At 49.2% G+C, this 13,813-nt stretch overlaps 1 protein-coding gene across 1 annotated transcript in view; it reads right to left on the bottom strand.

Moving 5' to 3' along the window:
* Positions 1 to 1,053: 1,053 nt before the first annotated feature.
* Positions 1,054 to 13,813, bottom strand: part of P2RX3 (purinergic receptor P2X 3) — a gene marked incomplete at its 5' end in the record, with an annotated part of 33,775 nt that continues 21,015 nt past the window's right edge. Inside the window, 4 exons of the mRNA XM_080928156.1 lie at positions 1,054 to 1,177; positions 1,653 to 1,730; positions 2,070 to 2,135; positions 2,378 to 2,471. Coding sequence (XP_080784282.1) covers positions 1,064 to 1,177; positions 1,653 to 1,730; positions 2,070 to 2,135; positions 2,378 to 2,471 — 352 coding nt within the window. The 3' untranslated portion in view covers positions 1,054 to 1,063. The remainder of the gene's footprint in view (positions 1,178 to 1,652; positions 1,731 to 2,069; positions 2,136 to 2,377; positions 2,472 to 13,813) is intronic.

Raw genomic sequence — 13,813 nt, forward strand, 5'->3', positions numbered from 1 at the left:
GGCTGGGTTCAAACTTACTGTGTTGCCAAGGATGAACTTGAACTTTTGATTCTCCATGTCTACCATCTAAGTGCTGGGATTATACGTGTGTGCCACGACGCCTGGTTTATGAAGTGCTGCAAGTTGGCCCTAGGACTAACATGCTAGACATACGCTCTATGCATTCAACTACATCCCCAGCCCCTAACTGTGGCTTTCCCAACAATGCTAAAACCAGCAGAGCTGATGTCCTGGGGCATGGTGCTAGGTTTAGAAATTCTTGTTGGTCATGTATGTGTGTGTCTTCTGTCTAGATATTGGAGTGAGGGTCCAGTAAATGTGTGAGAACCTCATTGGAGAACAAAGGTCTATTCCTCAGACTGACCTTGAGATATGGGGTAAGGCAAGGACAAATCCATCGATAGTCACACCTATTTCCTTCTGAAGCTGGACTTGGCCACGTCAGAAATGAGTTTACATTGCGTTTCCTTGGACTCCCCTAAAGTAGGGCCTGCACTCCTGAGAAAGCTCACTGCTGGGCATCATAGGAAGGCAGGGAAAGACAACTGACAGAGAAGGGTAGATACCTAGAGAGTTCATTCTTCCATTGTGGATGTGGGCAAAAGGGTTAGGACTGGGTGTAACTCATTCCTAGCTACATGGCCTGTGGCAAATGACTCTGTCTTCCTGGGCCTTTCTCTTAAAAACAAAAATCTACTTAGAAATCTACCCTATAGAACTATTTTAAGGGTGAAAAGAGATAACGTGTACGGACGTGCCTGGCACGTGGTAGGCCCCATGGGCGTAACCTTAGCTACCATTTCTCCATCCTTGGGAAAGGGACGGATGCTGCCGTCCTGGGATCTGGGGAAGCAGATGGGAGGCATGCAAGGGGTAAAGGCAAGATTCAGGTCTGAGTGGGAAGCAGTGCCTGTCTGCTGAACAGGGTCTAGATACCGGGATGAGGTCTTTGGGGTGAACAGCAGAAATAGGGGCCCCTCTTCTCCCCTCACCCCTGTCTACTTAGAGTGGCCCATTGAAAATTCTGCAGCCCTGGGTGAGCGTGGGACCCTGGGAAGAGGCTCTAGTGACCAATGGAATAGGCCCCTGAGTCTGTGGACTGCTTCTCCACAGTGGCCTGGTCACTGGCGAACACTGGGTTGGTTGAGGCAGTACCCTTCAGTGTTGTCTCAGTCACCTGCAAGCAGAAGGGTTGGTACTGTCATGTCTGGCACTGGGCAGGAACTCCCAGTGTGACCCATTTGACAGGATCAGCAGTGGGGGTGGGGTGGGGTTGCCTGGTCATTAGGGAGGTAAAACAAGTCTCTGGGAACCTAGAATTCTGCATGCACTCCCAGGGCAAACTGTAACCCAGGTCATCTCGGGGCAGGATCTGTTCTGCCCCAGGAGTGGACATGTTGATAACAGTGACCCCCGGGGACACACTTCCCAACAAAGCCCATGGCTTTGTGTGCTAAAGAAGGGCCAGACCCCGGGGCTACAATCAGTCCCCAATCCCAGCTTCATTCTTAGTTGAACCCTTTCTCGGACCCCATATACAAAGAGGCCCACTAAGCTTCTGGGTATCCTGGACAGTAGGCCATTGAGTCCCCAAGGTCCAGCAGCCCTCCCTGTCCTGCTTCCTCAGCTTTTCAGCCTCTTCCCCAACTCACCTCCTCAAACTTCCTGGCTTTGTAGTGATCAGCTCCCTTGAGGAAATTGAGCAGGATGATGTCACAGAGAACAGTACCCTAGAGGAAGAGGGGCAGGGCCGGGCTCAGACGGCCTCTTCACTGCCTAGCTCTTGCCTGAAGCACTGGGGGAGGGGCATGTGGGGGCTGAGTCTCATCCATATATGTATATATGTGTGTGTGTGTATATATATGGAATTACCTGGAAACGGAAAGGCAATCTCTGGAGGCCACGAGCCTTGGGAGGTGATGCTGAGAAATGCCCAGACCAGGGCTACTTGGCAGGTACTGAAGGCCAGCGGGAGGGCTTAGCTGAGCTGCTCAGTAGCAGTGTGCCGGGCTCGGCCCCCCCCCCCCCCCCGCTGCCCTCAGAGAGCCTGGGAACACTGATGAACTTACCACTCCTACTGAAGTGAAGGCGGCCACTGAGCTGATGATGGTGGGGATGATGTTGAACTTGCCAGCCTGTGTGTACAGAGACCGAGGCATATGGTGGACAGGGCACAGTGGGGAGGGCTGAGGGCTGGGGTTCCCTTGAGGGGTTCTAGTGGGTCAAAGGGTTCCACCCTACACAGAATAGGAAGCTGGTGGGGGTGTGGCCAGTTGGCCAGTGGAAGACCCTCGTCCGCAGAGAGCCTGTACAGATTTCCAAGTGCAGGCCTGGGAAGCTTTTTCCTGCCCCCTCACCGATGGGTCCCAGGACTCACGTTCCCGTACACCAGCACATCAAAGCGGATGCCGAAGGCCTTCAGGAGCGTGCGGTACTCGCTGCCATTCTCCATCTTGTAGTATTTGGCAAACCTGGAGGCCAGAGGTGAAAATGGATCCCTCCTGCCTGAACTCTCAGGGTTCTTTAGAGTTCCACAGTCATTATAAACGTTGGTAAGGTGCCTGCCGTAGTTCTTCCTGGACTGATAACGCAGAGATTCCAACAAGAGATTCCTGGACGTGCCGGACTGTACAGAATCTTTGTTGGTGAGAATTTAGACTCTCCATTTCCCCCCTTTTATTAATTATTTTACATTTCAAATATTGCCACCCTTCCTGATCCCCCCTCCTGGAGTTCTTAACCCCACGCCCCCTCCTTTTTGCTAATGAGAGGGTGCTACCTCAGCTGCCCACCCAATCCCACCTCACTCCACTAACACCCCCCTTCCTGGGGACATCAATTTTCTACAGACGCCAGACAAGACAGTCCTCAGCTACATATGTAGCAGGGGCCACAGACCAGTGCACGTGTGCTCTTTGGTTGGCAGCTTAGCTTCTGGGAGCTCTGATGGGTCCGGGTTAGTTGATACTGTTGTTCTTCCTATTGGGATACCATCCTCTTCAGCTTTTGCAGTCCTTCTAATAACTCTTCCATAGGGGTCCCCAACCTCAGTCCAACAGTTAGCTGTCTGCATCTGTCTCAGTCAGCTGCTGGTAAAGGCCCTCAGAGGGGAGCCGTGCTAGGGTACTGCCGCTCCCCTGGAGCTCAGTCCTTTGCCCATTCGTCCTGCTAAGTCCTTTCTCTCCTGCCCTCCTGAGTCACACTAAACTGAAAACACCAGACAATCTCAGTTTAAAATCAACAGATGACACACCCACTGGGCTCCTTATCTATCATCCTAAGGTCATCAGTGTTTTATGCTGGAATCTGCCTCCTCTCCTTTCCGCCTCTCTATAAAGAAGAGCCAGTTTTTCCTTTTGTGCCCCCTCTTCCTTCCTCAGACCCAGAAGGCCCACCTCTAAGACTCTCCTTTTAAAGTAATTTCCCTACATGGCTTGTGTGTGTGCACATGTGTGTGTGTGGCGTGTTACATGTATGTATACATGTAGGTAACTGTGGGTGTGGATGTCATGGCCTATGCATGTGTATAGCTTGAGGTCAGCCTCAGATGTCTTCAGTGATTATTCTGCACTGTTATCTTCTCAGTGTTTCTCACTAAACCCGGAGCTCATCAATTGGCTCGACCGAATGTTTAAAGAGACCCTGGAAACCCCTATCTCTACCTTCCAGCACTGGGATTGTAAAAACATGTGGCTTTTTAAATCTTGAGTGAGGGGGACGGAAACCTCTCTCCCCAAGATTTTTATGTTTCATGTTTCCCGCGGACTCAGGAGGTCCTTGCACGGAAGCAGGGAGCTTGTGCCATTTGCAGATGCCTGAGGCAGGGAAGGGAATTTCCTGTGGCTTTGCAGCTCCTGAGTGCTGGACTTGGGGCTGGAATTGCGCTGGACATCTGAACTCTAAACCCAGTGTGCTTTCCCTGTGCAGTTCTACCGCCACAGGCCAGCGCCATGGCCAGGCACTAACACCGCCACAGTACGATCTCCTGGGCAAAGTCCCACTACCGTGAAATGGCTGCCTGATGTCAGGAGACAGATGGGCCTCCGTGAGCTCCAGGCCAGCCTGTCTACAGAGCTAGTCTCAGGATGGTGAAGGCTACACAAAGAAACCCTGTTGCAGAGAGGGGTAGGGGAGGCCAGACGGCCAACAAACAAACACGATCAAAGCAAAACTGTACAAACAATGGCAAAAACAAACAACTGGCCATCCAGAGTCCAGAAAGTTCAAGTGTACAGCCAAAGCTCTCCGAGTCTTCCCAGTCAGCTCAGATCCCTAGGCCTCTGCCTGCTGGTAACAGGGGTCTGAGAACTCAGTTCCTGGATGTGTGCAGTGGGGAAGGGGACACCTCTGTCCCAGGGATGGAAGAAGAAAGCGGGCAGCCCAAGCAGCCCAGATCTGGGGGATGGGAGGTACGGAAGGAAGGGCATGGAGAAATGTCAGCCACTGCTCTGCCTGACCTCTGAACTCTGGAATCAGGCAGAAACGAGTCTGGATCCTATAGTCATCACCTGCACACAGTATGACCTTTAATGCTTCTTGGTCCTCAAGGTGTCAGCTTCTGTGTCTATAATAGGGGGACTCAGGGCCCACTGAAGCTCTGCTGACAGCCTCGGGCAGCGATTCTGTCTACTGGACACTTTCTCTGCCCCGCTCCCTGCCGGGGGCGCCTGTCTCTTGCTGTTTCTGTCAAGCCGTCTGCTTAGCTTTTAGTCGGGTTCATCCAACAGGAAGTATCAGCAGGAGCACAGAACGGGCGGATGGGGTGTGCAGTCTGCTTAGCTCTCCACGCAGACCAATGGCTTACAGAACAGTTTCGGCTTCATCTAGATTCTGTGCCTTTCTCCCTCTGATTGCCTTGACAGCCCGAGAACAACAGCTCCCACAGGCTGCCAACCTTGGGGTCCTTCACTAGGCTCCCCTTGTTCCACGTGTACCCCTGTGCAGTATTCGTGTAATTACCCTGTTAAGGCTGCCCGTGTTCCCTTGAGGATACCTATCCCAACTGCCCGTTTTGCAGAGGAGGAAGCTTGGGCCCATGCGTGTTTGTCATGATCAGGAAGCAGGTAGTGAAGGAAAGCTCGGGTAGCATATCTGGCCCGGCCTGTGCCTGGGCAAGGCGTGTGCACCAAACCCGCTGAGTAAGGCTGGGAATCATCCAGTGGAGATATTCTCAGCGGTGACTGATGTACTGGTGATCCCGGTGGGCTTCGCAGTGGAAGGGGCCATGTGAGGGAGGGCGGGAAACTTCACCAGAGAGTGAGGCCCAAGGGAAAAATGCAAGTGGCCCAGTAGGGATGCTGAACAGGGTGGAGCCACTGGGCTGGAAGGAAGCGTATGAGGAACAAGATCATCTTTAACTCTGGGTAACTCCGTTAGGTCATGTCTCCCACTGGGTAACGGTGGGTCAGTGCTACAGAGGTAAGGCAAAGCAGAATGATTTCCTGTTCACAGCAGACGAAGTGGGCGGCAGGAAGGAGACTGTTTTTATATCCACGATGAGACAAGAACCTGGTTCCCCAAGAAAACCTCCACGGAGATCTCAAAGAAGTTAGAAAAGGAAGTGTTTGAAATGGGAAGATTTTAGAAACCTGTGGCTTTCAGGGTGGCTTGAGGGTCTGAACAGACCATGACCATCTAAGCAGCCACTAAATAGAAAGCCCCAGAAACAGATGCAGAGTACCTCAGTTAACCTCATGAGTAATGCACTATTGTTGACCCATTTTATAGGTCTGGAGAGAGAAGAGCAGGTGACTTGCTTGAATCTGATGACTTTTGATTCTATGACTCCGCGGCACAAACTTGAAATCTCTGAACCATCTGTCTTTCGCTAGCTGTTAAGGATACAGGCACCCTGGTGCAAGATCTCAGAACCCTTCTAAATCCTACCGTCTCATAGCACTGGAGAATTCAAGACCCTTGTCACACAGATGTACTCATGGCAACTGGGCACAGGGAATCGGGATTAATCACAGATATTTGAGGCAGGGCAGGGGTCAGGCCTGTGGTCCTGCAGCCTTCATGACCAGCCGATGTCTGCATCCATGACAAATGCTCTGACATGGACTCAGAGAACACAAGAAGTTGGCACCCTAGGCTCCCCTGGTTAAATTTATCCTGGGAAGGAATGTGAAGGGAACAGGGAGGGAAATCAGAGCGGGCTTGGTTTTCTTCCAGCACCTGCCTTCCAAGAGGCAATGAGCGTGTAAGATCTTTGTCTCACCAGCCACCCACCCTCAAGGAGGCTTGGCAGGGAAGGCTTCTCTTCTTGCTGGGAGGGAGGAATCGTATAGCTTAGAGAGGAGGGTCTAGGCTGTAGATGAGCGCAGTCCTACAGTCCAGACCCTGCTCAAGGGACGCCAACAGAGATCGCAGAAGCTGTCACATCCCTGTGACGGGAGATGGCTCGAGTCATAAGAACTTGCGGTATCTTCTCTCTTGAGGCACACTTGGACCTTATTTCCCAGTCCCTCACACCTAGTTGGTCCATCATTGGCTCTTAAAATGGAATGTGGACGGAGGTGGGGCTTGTTACCTGGTTCAGCGCAGTGAGCCTTACCAGGATAGACAAATGAGGCTGTCCTGGAGGAGACTGGATCAAGATGGCAGCAGCTAGAGCCCAGAATGACTGCGCGGAGCTCGCCAACCTCACGGAGCCACCACGGTACAGATGAGATGAGAAGACTGTTTCTTACCGGACTGTTACACCCAAAGGACAAAGGAGGAGCTGGAGTTGACAAGGACTAGATCAAAGGGGTCATTCCTAGGAATAAGCTCTCTGAAAAGGTCCAAGAGTTGAGAGTTCCACTTGGCTCTTCTTAAACTAGCATTTTTGTCCCTGAGCACATCATTCGTCCTCTCTGAGACTTTTACCTTTACTGAAAAATGTGGGTGGGAAGAAGCTGTGGAGAGAATGAGTTAAGAGTCAAGTTTCTTATCTTAAGGTCATGATAAAGAATACTATTTACAGGCTGGAGAGATGGCTCAGCGGTTAGTGCACTGACTGATCTTCCAGAGGTCCTGAGTTCAGTTCCCAACAACTACATGTTGGCTCACAACCATCTTATGGTGTGTCTGAAGAGAGCTACAGTATAGTCATACAAATAACTAAGTCTTTAAAAGTCTCTAAGCCATAACAGCCAATAACAGGGAGAGTGAAGCTGGAATTCAGATCCAGTCCACCCAGAGTCCACACTGTTGGCTTGCCTCCCCTGCAAAGCATGCTGGAACTGAATCTCCATGGCAACGCATTAAGAAGTAGTATTGACAGGACCTTTAAGAGATGATTAGGCCCTACCCTCATGAATCTCTGTTCCTGTGATTAATGAAGTTGTAACAAGAGTGGATATGCTGGCTCAGCAGTTAATAGTACTTGCTGCTCATTCAGTGAACCCAGGTTTGGTTCCCAGCACCTGCATGGTGGCTCATGACTCTGTCACTCCAGTTCCATGAGCTGTGAGTCCCTCTTCTGACCTCCATAGGTACCAGGCTCTCACATGGTGTCCATTAAGTGTACAGGCAAAGTACTAATAAACGTAAAATAAACACAGCTGAAAAGTCTCAGGCTAGCCTGGTCTACATCGTGAGTTCTAGAAAAGCCAGAGCTGTATAAAGAGACCCCCCATCTCAAAACAAACAAACAAACAAAACAAGAAGGGTGGGTGTGCTTTAACAGCCAGTCCAGTGGGTCTCTGGAACGCTACCATGCCACCCGACTGTCACTGGGGTACCCTGTGCTGTCTCAGGACTCCGCCAGCCAGAAGACCATCTCCAGATATGTCCCCTCTATCTTGGCTCCAAATCAGGAGTTAAAATAAACCTCTTTTCTTTGTCCTTACCCAGCTACAGCATTGTTATTGGTAACAGAAAATAACCCAGGATAGCCAGAGTCATTCTTTTCTCCTCCCCGGTTTCTCTTAGGTCATGCCTTAGGTCAGTTCTTTCAGTTCGGAAGCTAAATGGATCTACCGCATCTGCTAGTGTCTGGGTACCTGGTATCACTGAGTAGGGCTAGCCTAGGACCCCAAACTCTTCATCTGAAAAGGGGAAGGCTGACCTCTGGTCCAGCCTATTCTGATGCCTCTAGTTTTGAATTTCTTGGCTAGGAAGTGAGGTTGATGACAAGGACACTCACTGCCACCTTGAGTACCGGCCTGCCAACATGAACAGCTCTGTTTCCACCAAACACACCCTCCCTGTCATAGCACACGCTTGCCTTCCTGCAGGTCCTGAATATGCTCCACAGACTTTGGAGCTTTGGCTTGTGCTGTTCACCACCCTTTTCCTCTCCACCCTGTGAATGCTCATTTATTCATTAGGGCCCAAGTTCAGACATCCTGTCATCTTTTCAATGGTCAGGAAATGCTTAGGGTACCTACTCTGTGCTAGGCACCACAGACACTGTTAGATGTATCAATCAATAACACCATCCAAAAACAGGACAGTGAAAAGGGGAAGCCAAGGAACACCACTCTAAGAGAATGGGCAGCAAAGGCTCTTGGCCTAGACCCAGCTTCAGGCAAAGCTCCGGCAATACACTGAGCCGGGAGAGATGGGTGAGAGGTGAAGGCGGCATTCCTGGCTAAGAGAACAGCAGGCTCTCATGGGAAAGGACATGGCGACTTGGAGAAGCTGAGAGTTTGGCTTGACCGTGGCTGTGGATGGATCTACCTGCTCTGGCCAGGTAGGACAGCTAACTGTGTATAAGCCTTCCCAACTTCATTTTCAGTGACTTTACCCTTGTAGCTTGACCACAGCAGAGTATTTACAATACAGACAATGGCATCTTATGCCCCAGAGAACAGGCTTGTCAGTGCAGAGAGCTATAGTTGTGAAATGCCCCTGACCCACTTGTCCTGGCCCTCTACTACAGAACCTGGACCCTGCCACTTGGACTGTGGGCTACGAGGCCTAGCTAACCATCTGTGTGAGATCACGGTGAAGGACCGAGGAAACACTTCCTGGAAAATGAATTGATGTCTCCGATTTCTAACCTGGCAAAGATTAACTTTCTCAGTGCTAGCCTCTGGGCGTCCTTCTGCTGGCTGGGCTTCTCCAGATTCTCCTGATTTGGCAGATGGAACTGGGATGGTGGTAACAACATGCTGTTTCCTCTCTCAAACAGAAAACATTGAGATCCGGCAGCTGGCTCGGTAGAAAGGTAGATGCCACTGGTGGGGGACATATGGGGAGGATGGAGGGCATAATGTATGCGGGACATATACACAAGCTCAGCTCCTCCCCCTACCCGAAGCTGCCCCGTCTATCTGCATATCAGTTTCCCCATCTGTAAAGTGGAGTCAGCAGCGTTTGTGGTAAAGGGGATACATTAGGGTTGGGAGAAGAAAGGAAATACTTCAGCAGAGTCAAGAGAGGGAGAAAGAGATAGATAACATTAAGGATGGGGCTGGGGAGATGGCTCAGCGGTTAAGAGCACCAGCTGTTCTTTCAGAGTTTCCGAGTTCAATCCCCAGCACCCATAGGATGGCTCATGGCCATTTAAATATTTATTTATTATACATAAGTACACTGTAGCTGTCTTCACACACCAGAAGAGGGCACAGGATCTCATTACAGATGGTTGTGAGCCACCATGTGGTTGCTGCGATTTGAACTCAGGACCTCTGGGAGAACAGTCAGTGCTCTTAACTGCTGAGCCACCTCTCCAGCCCCTGAAGACCATCTATAATGGGATCTGGTGCCCTCTTCTGTCATGCAGGTGTACATGCAGACTGAGTACTCATAAAAGACATAAATAACAGTATGGATGTTTTTAAAAGCTGTAGGGAAACACATTTAAGCTTACTTAAAAATATATGACATTAATAAATATGTTAAATGGAGTGATAATGCTTCCCACAAAAGACATCTAATACAAATACCAGTGTCAGGTCTGAGAAACCTCACTCTGAGTTGCAGGTCAGGAGAGCCCAAGAGGCTCTTGTCATTGCCCTTAGTGTCTTCTAGTGTGCAGACACTAGAAAGTGAACGTAAGACCCTAGTGCACTTAGGGCACAGGACTCTGAATAATTCATCTGGACGTGACCCCAAGCTTCCTTCCTGAGGACTTGTTCTCATGGTATCTGAAGGTTATACAAGCTGCCAAAGAAGAAAGGATCCACCCAGATGTAATGTGTAGGAATCACAATAATGACCAGCATAGCAAGATATCCCTAAGAGTGCAACAGTGGCACTTACAGCTCGGTGGTAACCAATGGCTATCACTAAGAGTGCAACAGTGGCACTTACAGCTCGGTGGTAACCAACGGCTGTCTAATTGGACTTAAGGCCTGCTGAAAAGGAAGGAAATCATGCCTAATACTGTAAAGCTACCCAGAGCTAGCGAGGCCACACATTTTAGAGAAGCACCCACTACTGCCACTTTCCTCAGCTGGTATAATTTCTAACTGTGTTCTAAATACTAATCCTCGTACTTAAAGATAAGAGCTCTCACCTCTCCGCAAAGCATTTTCTTTTTGCAGCAGATGAGGACCATTATAGAAAGTCACAAGTAGTCTGAAGTCAGAGGATGACTGACTGGGATGCCCAGCCCCAACTAAAGCATCTACAACACAACCATTTTGTACACCTAAGGCTCAGAGAACACCATGGCGGTGGTGGTGGTGGTGGTGATGGTGGTGGTGGAAAGACTGTAAGAGCCAGAGGACCTCCTGCTGTTAGATAGTGCTTCATAGACAAATTGAGAGGCTGTATCCACAAATCACAACAATACAGTTGTCTACACACGACCTGCATGATGACATCAGCTGACGTGTCATGTCAGTGAAGGACATTTCACAAGGCCTCACTCCTAGATGAAGAGGCACAGGTAATCAATAGTTCAATGGCTGCTGAAAGAGGAAGAATCAGTGTCCTCCAGGATTTAGTTCTCTGTGGTCCAATCCTAAGTTGTCATTCCTAAACATGTATGTAGTAAGAGCAACACTAAATAGATTCATTAGGGCATGTGTGTGTGTGTGTCCTGTTTTATTTTTCCCTTCCCTTTGGTACAGGCTCTCACTATGCAACTCTCTCTGTAAACAAAGGTTGCTGTGCCTCTCAGGAAAGAGGCACGGTTGAGATCTGAACTCAGGCTACTCAAATGCAGTCTACTAATTCCCTAAGTTAGAAAAACAAACTTTGCAGTCCCAGGAGGTAAGAAGCTTGTTAAGCAGGTGCTTCCAACAGCACCTCAGCTGTCAAGGAAAGACTCTGACTTGACGATGCTAAAGTATCAGAGGAGAGAGTGTTCACACGGTCACCAGTGCTGATCTGAGAAGGGGGAGAGGAAGAGAGGAGACAGGGATGGAGCTGTCAGGGATGAGAGACATCACTACCAGGTCTACCTAGAAAGGCTATCGATGCCAGACACCGGCAGGAGGCTGCTGGGGAGCACTCCTCTCTTGCCTCCAGAGTGAGTCTCTGCTCTTTGAGGAATGTTCTCTTTCTGGTTTCTGGACGTTTGGTTGATGAGAGGTACTGGCCAGGGATCAGGAGTGAAGCAGGAGAAAAGGTGAATATTTGTTCTGCTTACTGCTCCCCAGTCCCATCTTGGTTTTGCTAGTGGCTGTGCCTGTTTGTGCCTGTTTGTGCCTGTGTGCTGTGCATGCCAGGGAACCTCCCTTAAATCTAGACACTCATTCCTTGCACAGTGACCACAAATCTAGGGTGGTAACGGCTCCCTTCCCATCTGCCTCAGCTCCCAGGTTGGTTCCTTGGGTGCTTTCTTACTGAGACCTTCATAGAGATACCTGTTCTGTGACCAGACAGAACATTTCTACACTGGACCAAACTGAGCCATTCTGAGACCTGACAGTACTGAGATGCTTTATCCGTGTTCCCTTGTGCCATTAGCAGGAACAGATAAAGGATGAGTAAGTACAAACGTCAATTGCTGTAATAAATCATTTGTCAGAAGTGCTTCTCTGGGGCAGGGTTGAAGTTCTGTCCCAATGTGACAGGGCTATAAATAACAGTGCTCACTTCAGCAGCCCCAGCTTCCAAAGCCCTTCCCTGGCCATGGCCCTAGACACCTATGTGTGTTAACTTAGGCTCTCAGAGTTTACAAAGGCTCCACAGCCCATTTTACAGAAGTGAAAACAATTCTATAGAGAGGAGAAGACTTGTTCTCAATCACACAAGTGTCCTTGGCTGGAATCTATCCACACCCTGGGTTCTAATTAGTTCACCTTTGTTTCATGACGATGATGATGATGGTGGTGGTGGTGGTGACAACTATTATTATTAAAACAGGGTCTCACTATATAAACCTAGCCTGTCCTGGTTGGCCTGGAGCTCACCATGTAGACCAAGATGACTCATAGCTCACAGAGACATGCATACCTCTGCATCCTAGTGCTTTAAAGGTACATATTGGCTGTTCCTTTTGCTTTGTTATTCTCCTGTAGTTCAGCCTGGTCTCAAAGTCAATACGTAGCTGAGAATGACTTTGAACTCAGGATCCTCCTGTCTCAGTCTCCCAAATGCTCAGATTACAGGTATGTACCTCCATGTCTGGTTTTGTTCTGGGTTAGGCATGAGAAACTAGGGTCTCATGTATACTAAGAAAACAGTCTAAACTGAGCTACACCCCCCTTCGTTTTATTTATTCTTAGCTTAATTATTCTTAGTCATCTCTCAGTATTCCCAAAAGGTTGATTCTAGAAGCCCTGTAGACACCAAAACCCATTTTATGTAAGACTCAAGCCCTTTATATAAAACCACAGTTTCTCTATAAACTATGCCCATTGCTCTGCCTGCATTAGACCCTCCCGAGACAACTTATAATGAAGGCCTAATAAGTGTACGTTTTGTGCAAATAGTTGTTCTGCTGTATTGTTTAGGGTATAAGAAGGAAAGAAAGCCTGTTCTTTGAGGCAAGTATAATTGCTTCCTCAAAGATCTTTGATCTATGCTTGCTAGTGTCCACAGATGTAGAGCCCATGCTAAGGAGAGCTGCCTGAATTTTTATGTATGAACAGTTTTGTTGTTCGGGCTCAGGAACTGGCCTTTCAACTCTGTCCACCATGAAGCTCAGCATGTGAGAGAAGTAGAAACTGAAAGAGACCTTCAAAGTCATCCCATCATTATCCATATGAGTTTTCACTCCCGTGCAAGGAAGCAGGCAGCCAAATTTAACTTCGAGTAGTGCCAACCGTTACAAGGGCTTCCCCATGCGGAGCTGACATTCTGCAATGTCAGAGTGGAGAAGGGTTGTTTTTCACGGTGCACAAATCCCTTGGAAGCACTCGTATATCTGTTTAGAAATGATTTGTCCTCCCATAGAGTAGTGGAAACTCCTTTCTAAAGCAGGACCCAAAACTGTTAAACCAGCAGGAAAAACAGCAACAAACACGTGGGGTCCGGGTTTGACTTGGGAGGGAAAAACTGGGCCTGGAATTTGGGTTTTTCTGTGAAGGAGGTGCTGTTCTCAGCAAAGCTTTGCCTGCTGGGAAGTCATTTTGCCAGCTGAAATACACTTTTACAGTTGACTCTGTACTGATAGGAAAATATTGCCTGGCAGTCTCTTTGCATCTGGGATGGGGGCCACATCCTTAGAGCCTGCTGGGGCTCCTCCCCTGAGAGACGGGCCCAGAGCCAAATTTATTTACTTAGAGTCTAGGGACCTGATTAATTGCAATAGCAGACATTTAAAAAGTCTGCTGCTGGTTTTAAAAAACACATTACTGGCTGGCTGTAGTGGCCCTTACCTGTCATCCAGACATCGGGAAGACAGGGGGATGACTGTGAGTTAGAAGCTACCCTGGGTCCCATAAGATGAAGGCTCGTCTGGGTCACATGGGGAAGCAGGGGCTGG

The sequence above is a fragment of the Micromys minutus genome (assembly GCF_963924665.1).
Source record: "Micromys minutus genome assembly, chromosome: 13".
Taxonomy (NCBI): Eukaryota; Metazoa; Chordata; class Mammalia; order Rodentia; family Muridae; genus Micromys; species Micromys minutus.